Source organism: Carettochelys insculpta, chromosome 13 (genome assembly GCF_033958435.1).
Source record: "Carettochelys insculpta isolate YL-2023 chromosome 13, ASM3395843v1, whole genome shotgun sequence".
In the NCBI taxonomy this organism is placed as follows: Eukaryota; Metazoa; Chordata; order Testudines; family Carettochelyidae; genus Carettochelys; species Carettochelys insculpta.
This window is the reverse complement of record NC_134149.1, coordinates 13,549,006-13,576,540: the sequence shown is the minus strand read 5'-3', so window position 1 is coordinate 13,576,540 and position 27,535 is coordinate 13,549,006. Positions and strand designations below refer to the sequence as shown.

Here is a 27,535-nt window from a genome sequence, read left to right as displayed (position 1 = left end):
AAAAGTGTTCTGTGGACAAATTAGTTTGGGAAATGCTGTTTTAGACTAAGCCACTGTATTCGCAGGAGATGGATGTAATTGAAAGCTTTTGTCACAAGGAAACAAAATTGATTTCACAATGAAGCCGTGTAACTGAACATTCACAGTGCCTAGTTATCATCTTAACATGATGATTGGCAGAAAGGAAGGCAAGAGCAGATTTTTCTGTCCTTTATAAGAAATGTACTTGATTTCATGGAGTGAAGAACAGTGAAAGATCATGTGAGCAGACAAGGGACAGGTACACAGAAGGTAGATGGGGCTCACTGCAACATACATCGCAGGAGAAAAGCAATAAAGCTAAGTAATGATGTTATCAGACCTGAAAAATCAATTATTTCCTTTTATTTTTCAGTCGAGTAAGACGGAACAATTTAACAATGATAAGAATGATTATACTATTCCTCTCCACTTATACAGTACTTTCAAGTTGAAGAGCTCAACACATTAGAAAATCCATAAATTAAATTAGCCTCCCACTGCCTAGGCACAGTTGGAAATGATTACGGTATCATCTGTTTTAGAAATCAGGAAGTCAAGGCACACAGCACCACATTTCACCCTAACTTGCGCCCCTCTGGGTGCAATAAGGACAGAATTCGACACATCAGCAATAAAAGGCCTGAACTACTTGCATCACTGGAAATTGTCCACAATCCCCCTAGAAACCTGAGACACATTCCCAGATTAAAAAGCCAGAAAGGCCATTAGCTCATCTGCTCTGACCACGGGTATAATACAAGACATGGAATTTGTTTCAGCTCTCCTGGGGCATAATCCTGTGTGTGCCTTAAACCCCCATGAAGATCTGCAAAACCTTTGATGCTTGCTCTCCTCCTGAGCCCTGTGGGTCTCACTGAGGTTTCTGGAGCTTCTCATGCCTGGCCATCCTGGGTCACTGGTATCAAAGGTAAAAGTAAGCTGGTGCAGCAAACGCATAAGAGCATGGCTGCCTGGGACTCTCCATACTGGGACAAGATTCCCCTGGTGGTGCTGGACATAGGCGGTCCAACCCTCCTCTTCTGGCCTCCCTCCTCCACAGGAGACCAGATGACCTCCCCTCTGCCCCACATCATAAAGAGTTGGGAATGTGGGGGGAGTTGAGATCCCAGTGGGCCTGAACACCTGCAGCCCCTGACTAGTGTGGCCATAGTGGCCACAGGCTCCAGCCCCAGAGCTCAGGTGCTGGGCAGCCTGGTCCCCTTTGCCCCGTCGGTACCATGGCCGCACTCCCAACCCCTGATTTCCCCCTGAGCCCAGCCACACCTCAATCCCCAGCCCATACTCCTACCCCTTACCCCCAAACTTCCACCCTGACTCTGCTACATACCCCCTACAGACCCCCTGCCTGCCTGAGCCCCACAGGCTTCCAGTGTCTTACAGGTACTGTCCTATCACCTCCCCCCTGCCTGCCTGAGCCCCCCAGGCCTGCAGTGTCTGACAGGTACTGTCCTATCACCTCCCCCCCGCCTGCCTGAGCCCCCCAGGCTTCCAGTGTCTTACAGGTACTGTCCTATCACCTCCCCCCTGCCTGCCTGAGCCCCCCAGGCCTCCAGTGTCCTACAGGTACTGTGCTATCACCTCCCCCCCGCCTGCCTGAGCCCCCCAGGCTTCCCGTGTCTTACAGGTACTGTCCTATCACCTCCCCACCGCCTGCCTGAGCCCCCCAGGCCTCCAGTATCTGACAGGTACTGTCCTATCACCTCCCCCACGCCTGCCTGAGCCCCCCAGGCCTCCAGTGTCTGACAGGTACTGTCCTATCACCTCCCTCCCGCCTGCCTGAGCCCCCCAGGTTTCCAGTGTCTTACAGGTACTGTGCTATCACCTCCCCGCCGCCTGCCTGAGCCCCCCAGGCCTCCAGTGTCTGACAGGTACTGTCCTATCACCTCCCCCCCCGCCTGCCTGAGCCCCCCAGGCCTGCAGTGTCTGACAGGTACTGTGCTATCACCTCCCTCCCGCCTGCCTGAGCCCCCCAGGCCTCCAGTGTCTGACAGGTACTGTCCTATCACCTCCCCCCCCGCCTGCCTGAGCCCCCCAGGCCTGCAGTGTCTGACAGGTACTGTCCTATCACCTCCCCCCCGCCTGCCTGAGCCCCCCAGGCTTCCAGTGTCCTACAGGTACTGTCCTATCACCTCCCCCCGCCTGCCTGAGCCCCCCAGGCCTCCAGTGTCCTACAGGTACTGTCCTATCACCTCCCCCCCGCCTGCCTGAGCCCCCCAGGCCTCCAGTGTCTGACAGGTACTGTCCTATCACCTCCCTCCCGCCTGCCCGGGGCTGAGGAGCACAGTTCGGTGACTCCCCCCGCCCGGCGTTAGCGGCAGCCCGGCAGAGGCCCTTCGCCCCGCCCCTCTCCCGCCGGCACTGACGGGTGAGCAGCGGGCGGCCCCGCCCCGGGGCGGGCGAACCGGAAGTGCATGCGGCCGATGGGATGGGGGCAGGCGCAGCGGCGGCCTGAGGGTAAGAGCGGCCGCGCGGGGGGCAGCGGGCAGGGCCGCCCTTGTGGCGAGCGAGGGAGCGGTGGGGCTGGGCGAGAGCCGGGCAGGCCCCGGCTGCTGAGGGCGCTGAGATCGGCGTGTGCCGCGGGCAGCCCGGCCCCGCCGAGGCCTCCCGGGCTGCTGGTTGCTGCTCAGCGGGTGGGGAGAGGCCAGCGGCGGCCCTGGGCCAGGCCAGGCCAGGCCGCCGGAGAAAACTCGAGGGCTGTGTGGGGCGGGGTCCTGCCCCCCCCCCCCACCGACTCCGGGCAGATCCTGTCCCGGCGGAGTAACCCCGGAGGCAGCCGGGCTGGAAAACGCCCCCGGGGCCCTTACCCCCCGCCACTGCCTCTGGCCGCCCCCGCTCGGACACCAGGGGGGCGGGTGTCTGGAGAGCCAGGCAGAGCCCCCCCACGTTCTTAGGGGTGACTCTCACTCGTGGTCGTGTAAGTGTGTGTGGCGTGATTGAAGTGAGTGGGCGCGCGAAATGCCCCGGCTGGGGGGTGAAAGCCGCAGTTACTGGCCGCGCAAGCTGTTGGGTTCCTTTGCCGCAAGCCCAGCTAGGGCGTTTCAGTCTCCCTGAGTCCCGGTCCCTGACCTGTCCGCCTGGAGGTGCTGTCCCTGGTGTGTGTTGTGGACACTTGCCGTGGACCTGCTGACTGTGATGACTGACGTTTTGCCAGTGATCAGGTGTCTGACTTCGGGTCCCTGCTATCTCAAGCTGGATTTGGACAGTTGTCCTGTTGGATCAAGATATTATTTATCATGCAACAAGCCCAGTTAAGAGGATCTATTTAATCCCTATACAAAAATGTCCAACAATACTTGCCCTTAGCACGGTGGTCTCCAATCTTTTTGTGCCCAAGATCACTTTCGAAATTTACAAGCGACATATGCTCTACCATGTCCCTTCCCTGATGCTCCACCTCGCTGTGTTGCCCTGTGCTTCTCCCCTACCTCCTTTTCTCTCCCCTGGTCTCACTTGCTTTGGTGGGAGGGAGGAGGTGAGGCTTGGGGCTGTGTGTGGCTGCTGGGCTGGGTCTGAAGAGTCTGCAGTGTGGAAGGGGCCACTGGTCTCAGCCTGTGGCAGGGGGTTGGGGTTCAGGAGGGGATGTCAAGTTTAAGCTCTGGGAGGGAGCTTGAGTGCAGGAGGGGACTCCAGCCATGGGGGGCTGAGTGTTGGCATGGGCAGGAGGGGGTGCTGGCTCTGAAAGGGGGCTCAGAGCTAGGGCAAGAGCTTTGGGTATAGGAGGGGTTATGTGGTGCTGGCTCCAGGAAGGGGGTCAGGGCTAGGGCTTGGGGTTTAGGAGGCAGTTTGGGGTACAGGAGGGAGCTTGTGGTGCTGGCTCTGGAAGGGCAGTTGGGGTTCAGGAGCAAGTTTGGGGTGCAGGTGAGTGTGAGTGGTGTTCAAGAAGAATGGTGGGGGTTCGGGAGGGAGTTAGGGCTGCTGGCTCTGGGAGGAGGCTGAGGGCATGGGTATGGGGTACTGGTTACAGTAGGGGCCTCAATTCTGTCATTGAGCTCTCTTGTCTGAAACAGTTCATCAAATGAATCCTTCTGGCAACTCCAGTGCCCCAGATGAACTCCTTATGGTGGTGGAGGAGGGAGTTATTTTGACTTGTTCCATGACTGACACTAAATTTAGTTTTTGTTAGTACCCATTTCCACAGTATCTAAACCATATCTAAAAATATGACTTAATTTGCAGTTTTGTTTACCCTTTTTGTGCTGTTCCTTGTGGTCAGCTAGGTTTTCCCATACCTTTTCAGGATTGCATTTTTTAGCTTCTTTCTCTGTGGAGTGCTCCAGAATAGGTATTGATTTTTCCCCAGTCGTCTCTCACAAAAGGTCAGGATGCTCTTTCCTGAATGGCTATACCACAATTATGTTCCTTCACAACAAGCTGAAAATCAAACAGGCTCATTAAGAATACAGAGATAAATCACGCTAAAACCAAGGAGACAGCGCACACAACCTATGTAGCCCTGTACGTGCCAGTAATTAAGCTCACTGGGTACAATTCATGCTGCTACAGTGAAATATGTAATAGCTTACATTGCTAGGTTGTGTGTCCTTTCTCTCCCTGGTGCAAGAGCATCCTGTGGGTGAGGCAACTTCTCCCTCTCTCGGGCAGTCTTCTTCCTCTTGTCCTTTAAGATCCACCCAGGTACTTGAGTGTTTAAGTATCAGGCATAAACATCTAAGTCCCTGTTTTGGCTCCATCGTTAACCCCAATTTCCTGCCAACCACCGTAAGTCCTTAAACTCAGCACTGAAAGTGTCAAGGTAAAAGTTTCCTATGTACCAAGTTTCTGCCTGTGGGCATTTGCTCTGCTGCGTCCCTCTAGGCAGACTCGTACCTCCTGCCATATTCACAAACCAGGGGAAGAGAGCTGGTAGGTGACTTAGAAGCCTCCAGCTAAATCAGGTTCCATTCAGAGTCTTTACAGAGGAGGTGGTAATGCTGTACTCATCTGTAGCTTTTAGCTTAGCGGTTAGAGCTCTCACTGGGGATGTGGGACACCAATGTGTTCTTCTCTGTCAGAGGGGGAGAAAGAATTTGAGGAGGATCTCCCACCTCTCAGAAGAATATTTGATCTACTGGTCTGTGTGATATTCTGATGTGGGGGCTTTCCTGTTGTTGATGGTATTCCACTGTGATTATATAATGAAAGCCTGGCTGGGCAAAGGGAAATGGATCTTGAGCAGGGGTGGGCCAAAAACGTCCCAAGAGCCGGACATGGTTTGTCAGGGTTAGCTCATGGTGGGCCACGAGGCACTTTATTTACCTCAGCATCTGCAAATACTTGCAGCTGCAGCCTGGGCTACTGCTTTCTGCAGTTCCCATTGGCCTGGAATGGTGAACCATAGCCAGTGGGACCTGCACCCAAGGATACTCAGGTAAATAAGTGTCTGGTAGCCTGACAGTGGTTAAGCCTGGCAAACTGTGTTTGGCCCATAGGGTGCTTATTGCCCACCCCTATCTTGTGGTCTCCCATCTCCATGCCCTGACCACCAGGCTCATTTTCACTCTGTCTTGATGATTGCTTAAGTCAAACAGGTATCAGAATATCCCATACCTCAGTGATTAGACCACTCAGAAGTGGTAGCAGATATGTAAAACCCTCATTCTGTGTAATGTTAGAAATATCATACGCCACCCCAGATAGGTCTGTCTTAGCACTTTGCATGAAAGCACCTTAAAAAGGTGGGTAAGTGTTATCCCTGCATTTCCCCCTTACACATGAGGTAACTTGTCCAAGGCCACCTGGCAGTAAAACTAAGGTCACTGGAGGCCCAGTATAGCATGCTGTCCTCTGAGCCACGCTACATTCCTGCAGTACTAGTTTATATATGGTACTGATGTGGGCTAGGACCCCAACAGAAGAGTCAGGTTTGTTTGTACATTGGTACATATGAATGAGTGTCCAAAAACTACAATTTTTGTATACTACCTAAAGAAAATAGTGTTTGACCCAATTAACAGAGATACTCATATGATGGGTTGGACCCCCCCCCCCTTGGGACTGTCACCTGATGTGTTGAGATGGGTAGGAATGGTTTAGCCATGATAGATAGGAATGGTGCACTTAGCCTCTGTTTCTCAGAGGCTGGAAATGGGTGATGGGAAGGTTCACTCCCTCTAGGGCAGCTGGCATTGGCCACTCTCCAAAGATGGGAAACTAAACTAGATGGACCTGTGGTCTGACCCAGTATGGCCATTCTTCTGTTCACTAAGCCTGCTTCCCCTGTTACCCTTCCTTGCTGAACCCAGCTCTCCAGACAGCTTTGGTTGAGACACAGGGACAAGGTCACAATCTTACGGCTGCAGACACACATACTGTAAGCAGCGCAGTTTAACACCTTTTCCCAGCATTCAAAAAGACAACTCCTCTCGGAGCTGAACCCGAGGTAGATCTGTTTTATTCTGTATGGAGATCCAGACACGATAAGCTCATGAAATTCACCCTCTTTCTCAATGTAAAGAGAAAGATGCACAGATTCTTTGCCCCCTGCAGGTAATAGTTAGTTACACTGGGTTTATAGTACACAAAGGTGATTTTATTATGTATAAAGATAGCATTTAAGTGGCCATAAGGGTGCACAGAATAAAGTAGATTACAAAATAAAATAAAACAGAACACACAAACAAAGCTTAATACACTAAGGGAACTTGTTACACACAAGTTCTCACCCCTAGATGTGATTTCAATAATCTCGACACAGACTGGCTGTCTTTTCACTCTGGCTCCACTCTTTCCCACGTTCAGTCTTTGGTGTTTCCAGTAATCATCTTCCGTGGGGTCCCAGGAGAGAACTACCAACCTGATTTACCTTACTCTCCACTCTCAAACAAGACTTTTCTAAGGTGGGAGTCCTTTGTTTCAGTTGGACCCTGCCTCCCAGCTTCTCATGGGAAAGTACAGCCCAGGATCAGGTGACATGATTGCATGTCTCTACTGTGCCCCTGCGTCCCTACTTCATGGGCTGACCCACATGTCAGAAGGGTGGCTAATTCCTGTCTCTTGCTAATGGGCCATCACAGTTCTGAAGTATAATCAGTGGAAGTGACTCAAAGCTGCAGATATGCAATTACAGATACACAGTTCTGTATTCCTGACTTGATGTACAAAAATAATACATGCATATAAATGGGATAATCACATTCAATAGATTGCAATCTTTCGAGTGATACCTCATATGAATGAAGTATCTTGTATATTCTAGTTATGTTGCATTATTCATAAGTCTATTCCTATAAAGAATTGGAACAGCTCTTGGGCAGGAACTCAATTTTCAGTAAAATTAGCCGACTAGACCTAAACTTAAAATTTTGCTTGAATACCTATATCAGTAAATCCTCCGAGTGAAAATGTAGCTTATATCCTCAAAGTTTCTTTGATAGTATGACTTATAGCAGTTCAGTGAATGAAACAAAGTACTGACAAAAGCATTTTTGTGCTGGTATAGAAATGTCATGGAAAAATCACACCTCTAGTTGACATTTCTAGGTTGTCAGACGATTCAAGTGTAGACATGGCCTTACTTCTCTGAGGTTTTATTGACATTGCACTTCCTGGAAAAATGGCGTGGTTATGCACTAGTGTTCTAGATTGTATGATTATTAGCTTAATTTTATACCTTAATCTTGTGAAAATTAGAGTGTGCCAAGGCAAGATGTAGCAGACTGACATAAGATAGTACTTTGTCTCAGTAAACACTGGACTAATACAGCTCTGAACAGCACCAGCAGTATTTGCTTGTTGTAGTTTACACACTGAACATCCTGGCTCTTCTAACAAGAATGGGATCCACTCTCTATGTATACTTTTAATTTCAGAGATGAATCCCTATGTAGTTAACTTTGTCTGACAAAGCTGTGGTCAGTTCTGATTTGAGAAGTTCATCAGTAGCAGCAATACAGTGCTTCAGCGTCTCTGTGCTCCAACTGTGGTTTCATGAAAATACTAATCTTTTTACCTGCAAGACCAGGGCCTCATGCTAACTTCTTTGGGAGAATTCAAGACCTCATTCTTGTTAGTACTCTGATTCACTAAACTGTTCCTTGCACGGAAGTCCACATCATTTTCAAAATTTACAAACTAATGGGAAGCAAAAAGGCACCCCAGAATAATTGCTGTATGGAAGAGTTCTGCCATAACGCTCTGTTGGGAGTTTAGAATGTTGTTTGTACAGTTTTGTGAGGTGTATATCTTTCTCTTGGTTTGAGACATATCTCTGGTCAGATAGTGGTTCAGGAAAAAATTCTTTTGAAACTGTAGCAGGACCCGTTTACCTGTATACGCGATCACATGCTGGCTTTTGTCATAAGGGATAGGTGGTGATTTTTTCTGCTTTCCGGTTTTCTTTCCCCCTTCCTTGCATGTGTGGGTTGTGGTGTCTTAGAAATGAGATAGTTGATTAAAATTTCCTTGAAAGCTTCTAGCCACTTAAATACTTGATGAAAACTGAGAGATCAACATAACTGTGTTGCGTGTAAAGGGACGACATCTAAAATAGATATTTTAGAAGAGATTGCAGCCAGAATTTGTTAAATTCCAGTAAAGTGCAGGGGGACATTTATGGATATGGTTTAAAACATACTTCCTCAGAGTCCAATCCAACCTATCCTGTTTGTATTAACCTCATTTTGACATCCAAGGTTAATTTTTTATCAATAGCGGCCTTAGTTGTCAGCTCATGTTATTCATGATTTATTCACTAGTCTCTTCACACCAGGCTGTGTTTTCTTGTTGACATCTGCTTTTGCATTACTTCAAACCCGTCCTTCCAGACTCTCTAAGATTGTGTGGTTTATCTGGTAAGTTTGTTTGGGTTAAGGTCTAGAGCTTGACTAATAGCATTTCTTTCTTGTCAGAGATAGGTTCTATCAATATTAAGTTTCCTTTAAATTTATAAATAGCATATAAAAATCCATCTGCGTATAAATGTCCAGTTTCCATTACTCTCAGGAATTCAGTTAGGACAACATATTTTGTGCTGTTAATATTGATTTCTGGATTGATCCACATGGATGATGATACATGTTCATTGAATCTGAATTTACACAATATGAGATAGATCTCCCTTATGTGAATAGACAGTAGCCTTGAGTATAAGTTACAGGTTGAACCTCTCTTTTCTGGCACACTGGGGACCTGACCAGTGCCAGACAAGAGAATTCGCTGGACCATGGGAGATCAATATTGTCTAGCACATTACCAACACTTCCATTGCACGCTGGGCTCTTAGAAAACATTTAAGGGTAAATTACAGCTAAATAACAGCATAGAACATTGAGAGCCAGGACTGGTGGCTGTAAACAAACTTTATGGGATCATGAGAAAGTTGGCCACACCCATGATAAGCAGTCGTCTGGCTAACTAAAATCATGCCAGATTGCAGATGTTGCTGGATGAGAGAGTTCTGAATTAGAGAGGTTCAACCTGTATTAAATTGTACTGAGCTGAGAGCTACCTCTAATGGTTCAGGTTTTAGATGGTTCTTCTCAGTCCTTAATCAGCCATGCATGTCCCTGGTACTATTTCCTACCCAATGAAAGGTTTATGTGTTTAAATATAAGCATTGTGATATATGTCAGGAAAACAGTATTTTTTCCTTGCTTTCTGCTTCAGTACGTTTATAGTTGTAAAGAGATAATTAGCATTTCCCATTTTACTTTTAAGGTAAATTATAGATTTAAAAAAGTTTTAGGTTGACTTAGCAGTTGGTGTAACCAGCCATACAACAAACCCTATTTTTCCCCTTTGTGAGTAGAGAAGATTCAGTTAGGTAAGGAAGGAACTGAGGACAAACTAGTCTGTGCAAACATGTTCAGAACTCTGGCCTTGATGGAATTCCACAGAAGGTTACTAGAACAGTTAACTAGTTTGCTTTACATTTATGACTAAGCAGTGAAGGATAACTTATTAGCACAGAATGTAAGAACTCTTCTTATCTCACTGATTCATGTGCTTGTGAAGGACGTTGAATGATGGATAGACTACCATCTAACTTCCCTGATAAAGATTGCAAAATCCTAGCTGAGGTTCTTGCTAACATGTTTCAGTTAAGTATGTTAAAACTTGGCCATTGGAAACAAGACCACTTAAGAACAGGACATCCAGCAATTGTGTCACATTGCTCTTACATGTCATTAATTTACACGTGGTCAGAATGTATATAGAGCAAATTATTATTTAGTAATTTATCAAACTTAGTACAAGTGATGCCTGCATTTTTCTTTTAACAGGCAAAGAATATTGGTATTAGGAATGTATTTAATGACATTTTTGTTCGGTTAATATTTTTCACTTCTTCCGGTGCAGTTTGTACGCAGATCCGGGAGAGTGTATTCCAGTGGTTTGTACTGGATCTCTCGTGAGATGATGATAGACATGGTGCAGTAAAATGTTGACTCTTGCTTTTATTTTAGTTTGGTGATGGAAAAGCTGGAGTTTGCATCTCTTGATCATGCATCTTACTATGTATATTTACTCAAATGCAATTTATTTGCATTATAATTTAAATTATAGACTAGTATACATTTACAGTGTAATTTTTTCTTAGTAGTTTCTCCTGAATATTACATGAAATCATTTCCCAAGTGTGTCACTTAAATTTTGCACTACAGGTTATTTTTACGCCTTTTACTTCATGTCTTTTAGCTTAACATGGTTTTAATTATTTTTCTAAAGGGCATTGGACACAATGACAATCACTGTAGTGTATGATAATTCTGAAGCTACGGAGCTCTGTGCTTCTCAGCATCTGTATCTTAAACCGGTAGCAAAACTGACTATCAATGTGATGTTTCCAGAACATACAGAAGCTACTCAGTCTTTCTCTAAGTGGGAAGTGATGGACAAGCTGAAGAACATGATTTGTCCAGACCAATTTACTACAGTTAGGGTTTCAAAGAGCACTAAGGATTTCATTCGATTTGAGGGAGAGGCAGAAACTAAAAGGTTGATCCTCACACTTAAGGAAAAGCTGCATGGGAAGGTAATAAAACTGAATGGTTTTAAAGATGACTTGAAGGTGATGGCCACTGAGGCACATGCTGACTTTCCAACTCCACAAGAGTGGGCATTTTACCTGAATAAAAGAGAGATTACGAATGAAGAGCTTACTGAGCAAACTGCAGATATTCCTGATTGCATCTATTTTGAAGGTTTGCCATGCAAATGGTTTGCACGAAAGGGCTCAAATAGTGAAAAGCCAAGTGAAGATGTTTTAAGAGTGGTGTTTGAAAGCTTTGGAAAGATCAAGAACATAGATATCCCTATGCTTGACCCTTATAGAGAAGAAACGGTGGGAGGAAATTTAAATAACTTCAGTTTTGGAGGTCTACAGACATTTGAAGCTTTTGTCCAGTACCAAGAGTACACGGCTTTTGTGAAAGCTATGGAATCACTTAGGGGAATGAAGCTGATGTTTAAAGGGGATGATGGAAAAGCTCTGGCATGTAACATGAAGGTAAGCATTGCTGGCTATATCTTTTGATACTGCCAAAATTATTTTGATACTGCCAAAATTACCATAAAAAACTTCCATAGCAGCCCTGTCTTAGTCAAATATCAGAAAAGGTAAAGCAGAAAAATATAAAATTCCCTCACCTAACTAGGACTTCGCTGCTGAGACAGCTATGAAGGACATTATTGTTATCTGAAAAATTTTAAAAGAGATTGAGAAATTGGGAACTATTTTGCTAGCCAGTGTGAATATTTAAGTGATAAGTGGGAATTTAAACATGGAGTGCTGCTGTTTGGGAGAGGGAATAGATGGATGGCTCTAGCCACTATTCATCTAAATACTTCTCCACCTAGCAAATAAAGCTGTGATTTTTCTTGGTGGGCTGTCCTCACTGAGCTAAGGCTCACAGGTGAGCCAGTCACTAGGCTGAAATTTTATATGGATTTGCTGCTTGGTTGAGTATTGTTGACCTCTCAAGCTGGATTTTAATGATTTTAGTCCTTCAAGCTGACTGACCTAGGAAAAAAGTCATTGCTTGTTAATTTTCTGAAATCTTTTTCTCCATTAGTAAAATAAAAGCAAAAAGTTAACAGGTTTATGACTCAGCTGGATGGGCACTGGAGCTGAGAGGGATGCAGTCAAGACTTGGAGAAGCTGAAGGCATTGGTTTCTACAGGGATAAACTCAAAGCCGTGTCAACAATAGCCTTTTTATACTTTCTATTCTTTTACCAAAATATGTCCAGAGTCACTTTAAACTTGTGTACTAGCACGATGTGTCCTCGCTTCTCTTGGCACCGTGCTTTGAGTGAGGTGAATACAGTGAATAATGTTGAAGGACAGATTTGTTTGGGGGCATACCCTGTGTTACACTGAAAGAAAACCAGAGATCTGCATGCCTGCAAAAGTTCTTTGCTGCTTAGCAGTGTTCATCTAAAAGTCAGATTTAGGCACTGAGATATGCCTAGTTCCACGTCTTTTGCTCAGCACAAAGTGGGTAAATTATGATTCTTGAATAGGTAGCAGTGATTAGACAACAGTTTAGAAATCATGCTCCAAAAGCCTTGGTCTCCCAGATGGGAGAAGTTCTGTTTGCTTGGATGTTTTCTTTTAGTGTGCCTCCAGCATCACACCGAGTTAAACGGTTTTCAGCAGACACCCTCCCCCACTGTACCAACCAACCAACTGTAATCAACTGATTGTCTGTAGTCAAGCAAATGCTTGCCCAAAAAGAGGAGGCTCACCTGGTGAACTGAAAATAAGTGAACTCAGGCTCTGATGGTCTGTCAGAGGGAGAGAATTCCAATAGCTGGGAACTTTCCACTGAAAATGTCCTGCCTCCACTCCCAAAACTGGTCATCTAAAGGCTTCAGAGGTGTATTGTCACAATTTATGAGCCCCTAGGAGCATGGGGTAAGGTAACATTTATGAGTAATTCTTATAGTAACATTTGAGAACAGGCGATAGTGTGAATTCTGCAAGTCACATTCCAGTTTGCTCAGTTAAAAGTAGCAGAAAGAAATGCTCCTGTTTCAGATACAATTGTGCAGAAATAGATTAGAGGCTTTCTAAGCTGCATAATCTGTTTCTGTTTTATTTGTGTGAATAGGGTGAATTGACAAGTTTGTGATGTTTGTATAATTCATGAACAACCCTGCCTTCTGATTCTGGTTTTTTTTTGTTTGTTTGTTTGTTTTTTTCCTTTTTCCTGGAACAGGTGACTTTTGATACAACCAAACATTTCAGCAAAGGAGCAATAAAAAAGAGAAGGCTGGAAAGACAAAAGCTGCAAGAGCTAGAGCAAGAAAGAAAAAGAGCAAAAGAGAGAGAGGAAGAGGAAGCTGCAAGGTGAGAGTCTTGTTTCAGTGAATGTTCTGCTTTCTTTAAATTCACTTCTGTGTTTTGCTCTCCACAAAAACACATAAGAGGAACACCCAATACAATGCCCCTGATCTTAGATGGTGTTAAGGGTAGTACAGAAATTGAGACAAGGTAGAGAATTCTAAGTGAAAGTTGAATATCGTCTAATTCATATGATGTTTTAAAAAAAAAAAAAAAAGAGCACAGTAGCTTAAATTATGTTGGTGTCACATAAAGAAGACTAGATTCAGAGAGGAATAGTAGACCTACACACTGCACAGAAAAATGGGATTGTGAATGGCTATGAGATCCTGAGCTGTCTAGACACCTGCCAACCCTCTCAGTTAAAAACACTGTGTACTCTTGTTGCTCCCTCCATTGTATCTCTCCTCTTACAGGTTCATGACTTGTTTTGCTTTCAGTCATATTAATAATCTATCAAACTCCTGGTAAACGTTTGTTTTAAACCTAAAGGCCATGTCTACACTTAGAGAAAACTTCAAAATAGTCATGCTAATGGCCATTTCGAAGAATACTAATGAGGTGCTGAAATGCATATTCAGCGCCTCATTAGCATGCCGCTGGCCATGACACTTCAAAATTGCTGCTTTTCTCTCCCGCGTGGCTCGGCCAGACAGGGGTCCTTTTTGAGAGGACCCTGCCAACTTCAAAATCCCCTTATTCCTATTTGCTGACATCTGCTGATAGGAATAAGGGGATTTTGAAGTTGGTGGGGTCCTTTCGAAAAGGACCCTGTCTGGACAAGCCGCGCGGGAGTGAAAAGCGGCAATTTCGAAGTGCCGTGGCTGGCGGCATGCTAATGAGGCACTGATTATGCATTTCAGCGCCTCATTAGTATTCTTCGAAAGGGCCATTAGCATGGCTATTTTGAAGTTTCCTCTAAGTGTGGACGTAGCCAAGGAGTCTTTTCTGCATTGAAAGTGGAGATCAATAAATAGCCCAGGAAGGTGGCAAATCATATTCCTGGTCATGTTTCTAGCAGTTGAACGTATGACTACAGAAATGTGGTGTTCAAAGTTTCTATGAAAAGTGGTCCTCAACAAAGCTCTAACAATAAGTGCTCCAGCTGGAAAAGGCAGCAAAACAGCTTATTGTAGCAGTTTTAACAGAGAGGGTAATCTACTGTCAGTTTGGATATATGCTTAGGATATGTCTATACTTCTTGGGTCAACGCATCGATCTCCTGGATTCGATTTCATGTGTCTGGTGAAGATGTGCAAAATCCATCTTTCTGGGGTCTGCAGTCAACCCTGTAGTCCTGCTGTTGCAAGGTGTAAGGGAGGTCAACAGGAGAAATGTTCCAGTCAACCTCCCTCAGTGACGACAGTTATTACAGTTGATTGCAGAAATGTCAATTTTAGCTACACAATTGCCATAGCTAGAATTGTATCTGCAGTTGACTGCAAGATCTGGGGTAGACCAAGCCTCAGTCATAGAATCCTAGGAATATAGGTCTGGAAAGGACCTGAGGAAACCCAGGAAGCCTGGTGGCTTATGATCTTGTTTGTAGCATTATTTCCTGATTGCTGGAACACAGCAAAGTAGTGCAATGCAGCCTAGCTGCGTTATGAAATAAAATTAATATACAGTATAGAAAACGTGACAGGATTCCACATGCTTACAGTGGATCTCTCCAAGCAGCACTGATCAGTGCATCCCCCCTCTTTGCTGTTCTCTTGAAGGCAGGGTTGTCAGATGTAGCTAAACAACTATCAGACTTAACTAAGTTTTTACTTCCATAGGCAGTGGAAAGTATTCCATGAGTATATACATAGAAACAGTAGTTGAAATGCTAACTCTAGCTAGTTTACTGTAGTACCTTTAAATCTTATCATCAAACTTGATAACAGCATTATTTGAACTTTTCTTTAAAATATTTCATCACTACACAATGACATCTAAGAGACTTTTGCTTGCATAAGGAATGCAGGTTTAGGCCCAAAAATCTGTGAACCTTAGTTATTTGTGTTAGCAGACACTGAAGGGAAAAGGGGCAAACCATTGTCTAGCTCTGACCTTCAAGAGACTGTAACATGTACAACATCTGTGTTCCTTGGAGAGACAGATTATTATTAGACGTGTCTTAAGTGTATAAGAGATTTCAAGAGAAACTCAAACTATCCTAACTCTCTGCATCTATTAGATGTATATGGATTATATATCTTTGACTTCAAAACATGCCGTCTTAGGCATGGGGATTTCTTGGTCAGAGCAGCAAATAGATTCCTAGCATTGAGTCACTTGCTGTTAGCATACTAAAATCCTACTTTTCACCCTCCAGGGGGTAACATGTAAAATAAGTGTCATCTAAATTGTCACATATTAATAATTACCTAGAAAAAGACGTGATGATGAAAAAAATGGTCGAGAAAGAAAAAGGAAGGCTAAACTCAAGAGGAAAGAACACAGGCAGATAGATCGGGATGAGAAACGCCCAAGAAAGCAGCAGAAGGTAACAGCTGAAGAAGAGCAGTGGCCAGAGAATATGCCTGAATGGGAAGAGAGGAAGTATCTACTAGCTCAGAGAAGAGTGGAGTCTATAAGGCTGCTTACAGTGCTGTTAAGCCGAGTAAAAGTAAGAATATTTTTTAAAAAAATATTCTGTTTTAAAGGATGGTTAATAGAGCTTGAAAAATTTACCAGACAACTAACTGATGGTTAGAGGCTGATGAGAGGGATAACTGGGAGTTTTGAACATGCTAACAAAGCCTGATAGCAGACCCCTAATCTAGTTCTTCTTTGCGTGTGCCCATAAGGGAAACAGGTGTTGGGATTTTGTCCCTGCTTGAGGCTTCATCTTTTGTATCGACCTCTGAACAAAAGGTGTTTGAACGAGTGTGTACACACACACACACACACACACACACACACACACAATTTCTATTGTAACAGAGAGGAAGCCGTGCTAGTCTATACACTATCAAAACAAACAGCAGTCAAGTAGCACTTTAAAGACTAGCAAAATAGTTTATTAGGTGAGCTTTCGTGGGACACTGAAGAAGTGGGTCTGTCCCACGAAAGCTCACCTAATAAACTATTTTGCTAGTCTTTAAAGTGCTACTTGACTGCTTTTTGTTTTGACAAATTCTATTATAACCCTGCCCCAGGATCCTGTAAGACAGTCTCTGCTGCTTGTGGGCCCTCTTGTCTACTAAATAGTTCCAGCTAGGGCCATTGCTGCTCAGAGCTTCCCCAACAGCAGAGTCAAATTGAAATGAATCCTGTCGTTTTCACGGCTGCCCCCAGACTGCAGCATATCCAAAGTGAGGCTAGCTTTTGTCAGTTTCACTCTGCTGATGCTTTGAGAAAATCAGAGCAGGAGAGGCAGTACTGGAGATGCTTGTCTCTATGCTCATTTCATTGCTTTGCATTGAAAAGCTCATCTTCTTAGTTACGTGGACTACAAACTTTTTAAAATATTGCAGTAATTAACATAGGCTCCATCACCTGACAGGGAAAGTGTGCTACCTACCTCTCTCAAAGGGATTTTTTCAACCCTTGTTGCTTTTTACAGTATTTAGGGACCCCCATCAAAAAGTACTAGCTAGAGGCCACACCAACCAATCTGTGTGAGTTTGTGCTCTTTAAAATTAGCTGGCAGCAAAACATGTTAAGTTGTGCAGAAAGTATGGGTTTCTTAAACCGTGCTAAAGGGTAAGGAAGTGCACAAAAAAGATTTGGTGTGAGATGTAGGGCCTTTTCATCCCTTGGTTTCACCACTTGGGATGGTGGTTTACTATTAATCATGTCCACTGCTGCTACAAAATAGTATCATTTAAAGCAGTTTATTTAATAATTCTTAGATAAGAGAATTTACAAAAGTTTACAGAAGTACAGTACTTCAGAGAAAATAGCAAAGGTGGTGCAATGTCATAATTAAAGTGGGTGAATAAAATGATTTTTGTCGTAGGTGCAAATCAGGTAAAAGCAGTAAGGTTAGCTCAGTAAGATACCTATTGACTTTTATTGGAAAGCATATATTCTAGCTAATAAAGGACTCAATCCTGTGACTTAATTAGTATCCTCAGGTTTTGCAGAAGCTTGTATGATTTATGGTCAGAGTTAGAAGCAATAGGTCCAGTATAGATTCTCTGTAAAAATTTTGTTTGTTATATTCACGTTGCAATTTTCTCTTTGATTTTGTTTGAAGGCTTTTGTACAGTTGACCAACCAAAAAGTGGAGCCCGTGCTGTACCCTGAAGATGTGAGGACAGATTCCTTTCCAGAGACAGAGTTACAAAACACACAGACAGAGCAGAGGGAATCCCATTATCTTCTACACCCAGTACTGAAGAATAAGAAAAAGCATAGAAGTCAGTTCTTCCAAACGGGTAACACATTTTTTAGTGAGGAAGAGGTGCCAATTAATCTGCCTGCATCACCTTGTCATCTTGTGAGGACTATCTTAAATGACTCATCTGCAGCAACAAACACTGGTAAAGTAATTGGCAAGGATGAGTACGGCTCGTCTGGCTCTGGGTCTTTACAGATTACAGTTACTCAAGACTGCAAGGTCATACAATCCCTTGAGAGAGGGGACTGTGTTCCTCCCAATACAGCACACTCTGGAAAAGCATCTGGTACAGGTTACTGCAAAAAGCAAAAGATTTATGAAACTGACGAGTTTATACATTATTTATTAAACTATTATCAAACTCCAAGCTACGCACGTGTTTTCCTAGAGCCAAAAAACTCTATCAGCAAGTCTTGGTGGCAGAGGATAGTGTCTGACTATGGGCATGGCTTCCAAATCAACTTGAAGAACACAGATGGGCAACAGTTTACGGAAATGAGTTTTTCACAAAGCCCTGACAAGGGAAATTGTAGTGGGGATGATAATTATAGATGGGAGATCACGATTCAGAAATCTGAACCCACACAGAGTGTTTCAAAAAACAAGGCCTATGCGCGAGAGTTTACAAAAAAGTTCCAAGTAGAGTGGAATGACTCACTTGACTTTGCAAATTTACCGTATGCTGAATTTAATAATACTTTCGGAGGCACCAATACTAGTCATGATAAAGAATCCAAACAAGACAACAGAAGAGACGTTGTCCCACTATGCAGATTCTCAGACTCTGCACACAAATTAAAGGATTTATTGGAAGAGATCAGTAGTGATTCTGAGTACTTTAGTGAGGCACTTAGCAGCTCAGCAAAAAGAACAGAAAGAAAATATAAAGATGTTTACAGAGATGGCAACAAAGCATTCTCTCTTGCAAGCGAGATGGAGAGAAAATTCCTTGTCTGTGTTAAAAATGTAGGTCAACATTATCCAGAAAATGAATCCAAAACACGTAGTTTCTGTTCAAATTCTACCCATGGTGGCTTGACAAAGCAGCATAAACATAAGCTTAAAAAATCACACAAGAGGTGTAGTAGTAAATTGAGACACGAGGGGCAAAAAAGTGAGTGGAAATCCAATGAGGAGGCAAGAAATGCCCACAAAAAGAAGAAAAAAAGAAAAAAGTCCTCCCCTAACATTTTACCCGATGAACATAGCTTCTCTGAAACAGATAGTTGGAGACAGTTGGAGTCTCTAAAAAAGATACAAAGAAAATGTAGCAAAATGTTCCACCATAAGATGAAATTCAAAACCCTTCATGTAATGGGAGCATCATCAAAAGATGCCACTCCTGCTGGTACCTCTCTGCTTCAAGCATCTCACCAAAGGACAGGTGAGGTGGAGGAAGTGAAATAGAACCAAGGTGATGTACCTCATTTTGACAGGTTTAAGGAGTGTGTGTAAAATTATGGTTACTGACATAATCGCTCTGGCAGTCAAGCTCACCTAACTGTTGGAAGTCATTAACAAGGAGATGCTGATATCTAAAAGGTTTGACAGTTGTTTAGTTCAGCAACACTCTTTTGGGGTGGAGGACTGGACCGTGCCTGGTCCCCAAACAGCCAGGTTGAGGGACAGGGGAGAAGTGACCTGGAGATAATACCTTTGTCTGGTGCAGCTTATCACGGTGGCAGAAGCCACTGAAATTCTTCTTTATCCTGGACCTGGGGAACCTAAGAAATCCTGCTGCTGAAGTGGAGCAAGAAGAGGATTCCCAGGACCTGGACTAAAGTTTAAATTAATAAAAGGGCAGAGTGAGGGACCAATCGGCGCCTATTATCCTCTAGCTGGCCAATGGATGAGAGCCTGTGGAGGAGGAAGGGTCATCCTACATTGCTCTGCATCTTCTCCCCCCTGACTTCTGGGGCTGTCCCAATCACTGCCATCAAAATTCCCACCTGTTGAGCTGGGCGAGTTGTGGTCATCTCTTGGCAGGGAAAGATTTGCAAAGCATGACATAAAAGCTGCAAAGTATCTGTATCTTTGCCCCCCGCCCCCTGATGGTAATATAGCTGTCTTGAACTCATGCACAATAGCAAATATATGCCTGTTCTGTTTCACTTGTTGAGATTTACTGGGGATAAATTGTGCACAATCACCACAGCATCACATTTTGGAAAGGAAAATATGTATAAGTCTGAAGACCAGTTCCTAAAACAAAAGACACATTACCATGGAAAATTTAACTGGGAAAGACCACAGCGTGCAGCACACGTGGGGATGAAAGCTGTGCACAGTTGGCCTTCTGATCTCCCAAAAGGAATGAAATAATTCTCCCTTTTGGCTTTTCCCTTTGACTCTTAATTCAGACTGCTAGGTGTTTGCTACATAGTGGTCATAGGGCTGCAACACCCCAATATCTTTTTCTGGGAAAAAGTCCTTCAAATAACTTTTTCCCTCCTTATCTACAGGAGATGAGAGGAAATTAATGTTGAGGAAAGAGATGGATGCAGATGTTGGAGGATGTCCTTTTCCTGGTAATTTAGACATTCCCATACTCTGATGCTGTCTGTGGGGCAGAACCCAAAAGAGAATGCTGAGCAGTTGCTAGCTAATGGCAGTGGGGTTTTGAAGCTGCTCATAAAAAGCCTCCTTCCCAAAAAAGGCCTTTTATATGGCTCTAAGGAGTGAACTGTAAGGCCAGGTCTTTAGTGATTACAGTCTACAATAGTTTGTTTTATTTAGGCTCCTTTAATGCGTGCTGGAGTGGTAGGACAGTGAAACAATCTAGCTAGTACAGGCTCCACAAGTAGAATCTATGGATTTGGCATCAATATGATATAAGACGAAAAAGTTACCCCAGAGCACGACACAGAAGTTCTTGTGAACCAGTTGCTGAGTTTTGAAGTTTTATGGGTTGAAGCCTCTTGAGTGGCACCAGATAAGTCCAGGGCAGGGAGCCATAAAACACTTCCATTCTGATATTTAGTTGTTGTTATAGAGTTGAATGGATTGTGCACAAAACCACTTATACCTAGATGGAATACCTTTTTAGTAACCGTACATTCAAAGTGCCTCCTTGGTCATGTTGTTAAGCTGATGGGATGGCAAGAGGGTGGGGTATGGCAACCTTGAAATTCAGTTGCCAGAAAAAAAAGGTGAAAACTTGCAGTGTGTGTGTCTAAATTTGAAAAAAGCACACCCTGGTATGTACACTGAGGAAATTCCTCAGTGTTCAATTAAAATTCTAGGAATGAGCCAGAAAACTTGACATTTTCTTGGGCTGATCTAAATCATAACAGTGCCACTAGTTTCAGCACGCCTGAGATATTGAGTGAGGATATGCCAAACAAAGCTCCTGACTGAACAACGAAAGGAGATGGTTTCAGCATGCTGACCATCACCAGGACAGGTTACTTTGAATACAGGGTAAAAATTGCATGCAGGATTTCTAAGATCAGCCTTTCTGGAGACACAGGCAGTGAGACAGCTACTTAGTTCAAGGTAGCATACAGAGAATTCCCCGAGAAGACTTTGGTTGCAAAATGTTGCTAACTTTTATAAATTTCTGCTGCATGGAGACATAATGTGAACATGCAGACTTGAAGGTTGGACTAATACCTACATTTATTCAGTTTTCTCTGTTTAGAAGATCACTACAGCTACTCTTGGATAAAGTCCCCCATGAAGATGTAGATGGAAATGGAACAGGTGCTGGTCTGAATTTAGACCAACATACTTACTGTTTCAGGTTTAATTTTAGAATGCTTTATTTATTATGTGTCAAAATATTAAATTAATGTGACGTAGCTGCCTTCATTCTATAGCATATCATTCATGTTTGTAACCTCTGCTCTAATAAAGTAGAAGTTGAGAAGTATGTTGAGTGCCTTTTTCAGGTACGCGGTAATCAGTAACATTGTTGCTACTCAAAGTACTGTTATATAAGACACCTTTTTGATTGAAGACAACTTCTTGCTGAGAATATTGTTGATATACTTTGGAAGACTTATGCTCCCTTTCTTGTTGTTTTATATAGTTGTAATGAAGCTCAACTATTGCAGTTGTTTACCATGTAAATATCTCTGTTCCACTGTAGTGGCATAAGTGTTTTTCCTCTATGCAATACTTACAGCAACAAAAAGTAAACATTTTTCCTGATCCTGAAACGGCTATTTAGGTGCATATTGCATTACTTACTTCACACACTTACAGGTAAGGAAGTGGCACTTTCTCTAGAATTGGAAGTATGTATTTCTTTAAGTGTAACTTTCTGATGGTTTTACACCCTGCTGGCATACTACTTGAAGGCAAATAAATATACGGATTTCTGTACTTTTCTTGCACCACCTAGATTCCTTTCCAAACAAGCAAATCCTAAATTTGAAATTTTTAGATGATAAAACAAATAGGTGAATAAAATGTAATGTGTGCACTTTAAAATTAAAAATGCCAATTTGATTTGTTTTAGTTCATCATAATAAAATCTGAAATAACTTTAGACATTTCAGTAAACTCTCTCCTGAGGAGTTTATGGATTGCACTGTTTAGCTCCCACCTGATGGCTTTCTGATTATTAAGTTCCCTCACTTTTTTTTTTTCTCAGACACGCATTACCTGAGCCCTCCATAGTTCAGACTGTTCAGCATGATTTTTGTTTCATGGGTCAATGTGCTTTTACATGGCTTTTGTAAAGTAACTACAGAATTTTCTAACAATTTGCTTTTAAACTTAAAAAAAAGTTTGTTTTCTGGTTAAACATGTATATTGATGTTGCTCAGGAATAAGATTTTATGTCTTAATTATCAAAGTTAAATAAAATGTATTTTTATTTTATGTAAAGCTCTTAAATGTTAATGTATAATATATTAAACTATGAAAAGTAATATTTGGGTTGCTAATGATCACATGGGCACTACAGTTGCTTACATAATTCCATATCATTTGTTAATTTGTATAGCATTCACACCTATCAATATATTAGGCTTCCAGTCAGCTGTATAAACAGAACAAAAAGATGGCCTATCCCCAGAGAGTTTCCAATCTCCACAAGACATTTGCATGAAATGATTAGAATACTTGTACTCCTGTTATAAAATGGGCATTCAGGTCCAGATTGCATCTCACGTTGTAGTCATGTGGAGTTTCTGCTATTCAGCATTGCCCTAAGAACAGAGTGTTCTGCATTATTACTGTAATAGCCATGCTACTTATCCTGCAGAGATTTACATGTTTAACTTTACATGCTGGGAGACGTCATGCTGTATCAATTGGTCTACTGAATGTCATGTTAAGCATAGGTATAAGTCATTTTAGGATAGCTGCCTGAAACGTGATAGCTAGGTCATAACCCAGGTTAAAGCTAATACCTGTTACATGGTACCTGGCTAATCGATTGTGCTTCAGGTGTACTTAAGGTCAAACCCGGAAGGGGTAAAGTCACTGAAGATATCAGCCTTATTTTAGAAGTGGCAATGAACCAAGCCTATTACCTACTTGCCCAACTTACTTTGAAATAGAGCTAGTCATATACCAAAACCACCAAATGTGTTTGGAATGTAAATAATCTGATTTGGGATAGGGAGTTAAACAAACTTAAAGGACAAAAAGGGTTAGTGTGCTGCTCAGCTACAGGAGGAGTGAGAGAACCTGTCTTCTGCAAACCGGTAAAGAACCTTCTTGGACAGCAGTTGCTGCATATTGGTACAGCAAGGCAGCAGGTTCCATAAATGAGTCTTTATTAAAATAGGGTTAAAAATGAATTTGTGTGGGTAAGGTAATATCTTTTATTGGACCAACTTTTATTTGTGAGAGATGAGTTTCTGGACTTGCACAGACCCCTCAGGTCTGGGAATCTAGCTCAAGGTGTCACTGCTAAACCTATTCCACCTTGTATTCAGCTGTGAACGCTTAGGTTCCTAGCCCTAAAGAAAAGTTTTGTATAAACTCGAAAGCTTGTCCCTCTCACCAAGAGAAGTTCATACAATAAGATATTGCCTTACCCACTTTTTCCTATTATGCTAGGGCTGACAAAGCTACAACACCACTGCATATTTTAAAACAAAGACATATGATCTAAGAATTATTTTCACTGTATTTATACTCTGCTTGAGGAGACCTTTCCTTTTAACTTTTGTGCTAGCTCTGATATGATATAACATGGCTCCAAGATAGGTGAATCCATATAAATAGAATTTAACCTTTACCTTTGTTTTTCCAGGTAAAGCCATCATGTCTGCCTTGTGGTACTGGAAAAAAAGGTCTAGAGGTGTGAAAAAGCACCAACTTTACAATTGTTTGAAAAAGGGAAAATCTTAGTTTTATCTAGCAAGTAAGGCTAATAATGGTTGTGGCAGTTGTTCTCATTTAGTACTCATTTCCTAGTCAAAACATTACATAAGTTGTCCCACTTGTATCTAAATGACCGGCAAGATTTTTTGATCAGCTGCTGTTAACAATGATTTAATTACCGTCATCTGCATTGGCTTGGGCAGTAGAAAAAAAAAGAGAGAAATAATCCAGGTGCTTTCCACATGACTGGTAGCATTTGACATACATTTTGTTTTGGATTCACTTTGTCACATTATGTTGATTTTACAAATAAACCGGTTTCACACCTGGCCTACATCATTACAAGAGCCCATGGAGCAAAATGCTGAAAGGTAGCAGGTTACAAATTGAATTCATATGCGCAAGATGTACTGGCAGGTCTAGTCAATATAAGGTTTTAGGTGTATCGTGTGTGTGTGTGCACATGCGCTTTTTTCTTTTAAATCCCAACATGCCAAACAACGCATATAAACATCTAGGCTTGCAGCCCCGCCTCAGTGTTGTGTGACTGCTTATATAACTTTTGCTGTGAGCATTCATGACAGAACCATACTCTCTTACACAAAGTAAGGTGTATTTACAGGACGAACAAGGGGCAGATTTAAAACCTTTGTTGGATTAGGAACCTTACAGAGCAGCTGGAAGTGAAACAAGGCCATTTGAAGAGAAGACGAGGAAGGCTTTTCTTTTTTCCAGAATTCTACAGTTTTAAGTATAATACATGCCCATCATAAGTGTCTGCTGATTCCCTAACAGTACAGACTAGGGTGATTGAGAAAGATTCAATAACTGCTTTTCTGCATATGATGCCATTCTTCTACTATGGATCGGAGAGAGTGTGTTTGTTCAAGAACTCCTAAATGGTAAGAGGATGACCACCAAATTCGGTATGCAGCTTCCCCTTATAACTTAAAGCAAGGTCAGGGTTTGGTTTTGCCAGGTAAGTGGGTTGTGACTGGAATGGGATTGCTGGTGGTTCGCCTTTGTCAGGGAGTGAGGGAAAAGTGCACCAGCCATGAGAGGTGCTTCTCACTTAGCCCCAAGCTGCTGCAATGAGAGAAGGCTGGGGTAGTTCTCTCTCCCAATGGCCCCATCCTCCCCTGAGCAATGATTTAAGAGATCCAGGCACATTTTATTTCCAAAAAACCAAAAATCAACTTAAGGTCACAAGCAACACCAGCTGACTCTTCTAGTATGAAATATATTAAATTATCTGGTGTATTACTTTCTGCTTAGTCATAATAGCAGGGGAGGCTTGGAAAAGTGGCTTAAGCCAAAGCAAATACAGATTTAGTTTACCCATTTCCCCAATGCCTGTGCTTCACAACAGAAAACATGCCATTTTATGATGCACCTCTTCTTCCCCTCCACTCTAACATCCCTATTTCTTACAACAGGCATTGGCTTTACTAGAAAGCAGGACTTTACCCCATTTCAACATTGTATACTTCCAGCATTGAGCTTTTGCCTCAGGCGAGACCTCTTACAAATCTCCTTTCTTCTTTGAATTGCATCCATTTTGCATTGGCACAATACTTAAATGCTTATGTCCTCAAAGCACTTTGTGTAATGAGGATAAGTATCCTCTCTTATTTTATAGGTATAATTGAAGCACAGGCATCATGTGACTTGTGTAACGCTACAAAGCAGGCGTGTCCAACCTGTGGCCCTGGACAGCTAGTAATGCGGCCCCACAAGATCGTAAACTTTTAACATTATTATGTGATTTATATACATTAACTATATGATATATTTTGTACGCGGCTCAAGACTATCTTCACTCCGTGTGGCCCAGGCAAGCCAAAAGGTTGGACACCCATGCTATAAGGAGTAACTCAGGTCTGCATCCAGTCCCAGAACAAACCACTTTTAATGGAAAGTACGTTATGCTCTTAGGATGTGAGTCACACACCTTGTTCTTATGTACACCACCATTTAGAAGAGTTTATAATTCTGTTGCAGCATGTTGAAATTATCCCCTCTAGTGACGTGTGCCAAATGCAAATGTTTTTCTACACAACTTACGATTATTACTCCAAAGCTTCTTATGTGCAGCCACACACTGAACTCTCAGGCTCTCCCATCCAAGAAGTGATGGCATGAAGATGGGGAGTTAATTTGGGAGATGGAGTGTATGAAAGTCAAAATCATGCCTTTTAAATTTGAACTCTAACCAGCATTATGTTTCAATCAAGGAAATAATAGGCCCAATGGAGCTCTGGTGCCGGGCAAGCTCTGGTGCCAGAGCACCAAAGTGCAGCCATCAGTCATGCCACTTAAGTTTAAACAAACACAGACTACAACGGGAAACATTACAGGTGAGTCAGCCTGAGATGCTGGCACAGCTGTGAAGAGGCTTGTTAACATCTGTTGAAAGCTCAGGAGGGGAGGGCTGGCTTTGGGTGATGTACAAGTAGTTTGTGTTTGCAGTGTTCAGTCTGATTTTTGGTGGTTTAGTTAAATCATTGCTATTTTCCTTGAGTTCCGTATAAAACTTGGCCAGCCCCCTCTCTTCTATAATGGAAGCCCTCCCATGACTATCAGTGATCCTTAGGACTTTTCAGAAAATTTTTAACGTTACAAAATTCACTTTGGGCAGGGGCCAGGATACTGTATTTGAAAAATAAGTTTTTATTTTTGCTTTAACCTATACACAGCAATCAAGTATATACCCTGGTCTGCACTAGTTAGATCAACATAAGGCACCTTTTGTAGGCTTAACTAAGTCAATGTCTACATTACAGCCTTGCTTTTGCCAATCTAAGTGCTCTACTACACCAACGTATCTCTCTCATGGACATGGAGTTAACAGGAGCTGTCAAGCTGACAAGAAAGCCTGGGCTGCAACCAGGTCTCTGCTTCAAGCTGGGCTGCCTTCCAGACTCCTTGCTGGAAGCCCAGCTCCCCACTCCTAGTAGGGAGCCTGTCCTGCCCCACATCATTTGATCCCCCTTTGGGGGCATGGCAACCATCTGGGTTCTGGGGGTTGATCTGCTCCCAGAAGGTGAGAATCCCCAGGTGGCTTACCCTTTGCTTCCAGCTGGGAGCAGGAAGACAAGCAGCAAAGGGTAGGAAGGAGCTGGGATCTGCATGGAGCTCTAGTTCTCGCTCTTTGCCCCTCATCAGTAAGTTGAAGTGCGCATGTACCACTAACAGCAACATGGACAGCAGCCACTGCAGTTAACTAACCTAGACTGACTTAGCAGCATGTCTGCACTACAGTTGATTAAGGTCTTGGCAGCTATATACACTGTTAATGGTTACTTAAACCTTTTTGTTGCACGTGTGCCAAAGCAAAGATGATTTTACAGCAGTGCTGGAGCATAATCAAGTATTCAGTTAAAATCAGCATTTTCAAACCCTCGCCAGAGACGTTTAGCTCAGACTGGCTATGGCTTAGTACACAGTGTCCAAAGTGTGGCTTTTACATTAAGAATTGTCCCTGGTTGCATGACGGACTAGAATCAATAAATATGGGGACCCAGATTGCAGAACGTTAGGAACCAGACAGTTGTATTTGGGTCCTTTAGATAAAAAATAATGAAATACCACCAC

The 27,535-nt window shown here is 43.0% G+C and overlaps 1 protein-coding gene across 3 annotated transcripts; it reads left to right on the top strand.

Annotated features, from left to right (window-relative positions):
* Nucleotides 1-2,476: 2,476 nt before the first annotated feature.
* Nucleotides 2,477-22,559, top strand: LOC142020237 (A-kinase anchor protein 17B-like). 3 transcript variants are annotated; one of them, XM_075007920.1, is made up of 5 exons: nucleotides 2,477-2,496; nucleotides 10,708-11,488; nucleotides 13,202-13,332; nucleotides 15,703-15,940; nucleotides 17,516-22,559. In XM_075007920.1, exons 2-5 carry the CDS (start codon nucleotides 10,721-10,723, stop codon nucleotides 19,064-19,066), a joined length of 2,688 nt encoding a protein of 895 aa, XP_074864021.1. In that variant the 5' UTR covers nucleotides 2,477-2,496; nucleotides 10,708-10,720; the 3' UTR covers nucleotides 19,067-22,559. The 3 variants fall into 3 exon arrangements, with proteins under 3 accessions (XP_074864021.1, XP_074864020.1, XP_074864022.1); XM_075007919.1 differs by lacking the exon at nucleotides 2,477-2,496 and adding an exon at nucleotides 3,061-3,289; XM_075007921.1 differs by lacking the exon at nucleotides 2,477-2,496 and adding an exon at nucleotides 7,836-8,831 and having other exon boundaries at nucleotides 10,830-11,488.
* Nucleotides 22,560-27,535: the final 4,976 nt, after the last annotated feature.

Bases quoted from the DNA above. Each gene is read 5' to 3' on its own strand.
- LOC142020237 (XM_075007919.1), top strand. The intron at 13,333-15,702 runs GTGAGAGTCTTG...ATAATTACCTAG, and splicing joins GAGGAAGAGGAAGCTGCAAG to AAAAAGACGTGATGATGAAA. The intron at 15,941-17,515 runs GTAAGAATATTT...TTTTGTTTGAAG, and splicing joins TGCTGTTAAGCCGAGTAAAA to GCTTTTGTACAGTTGACCAA.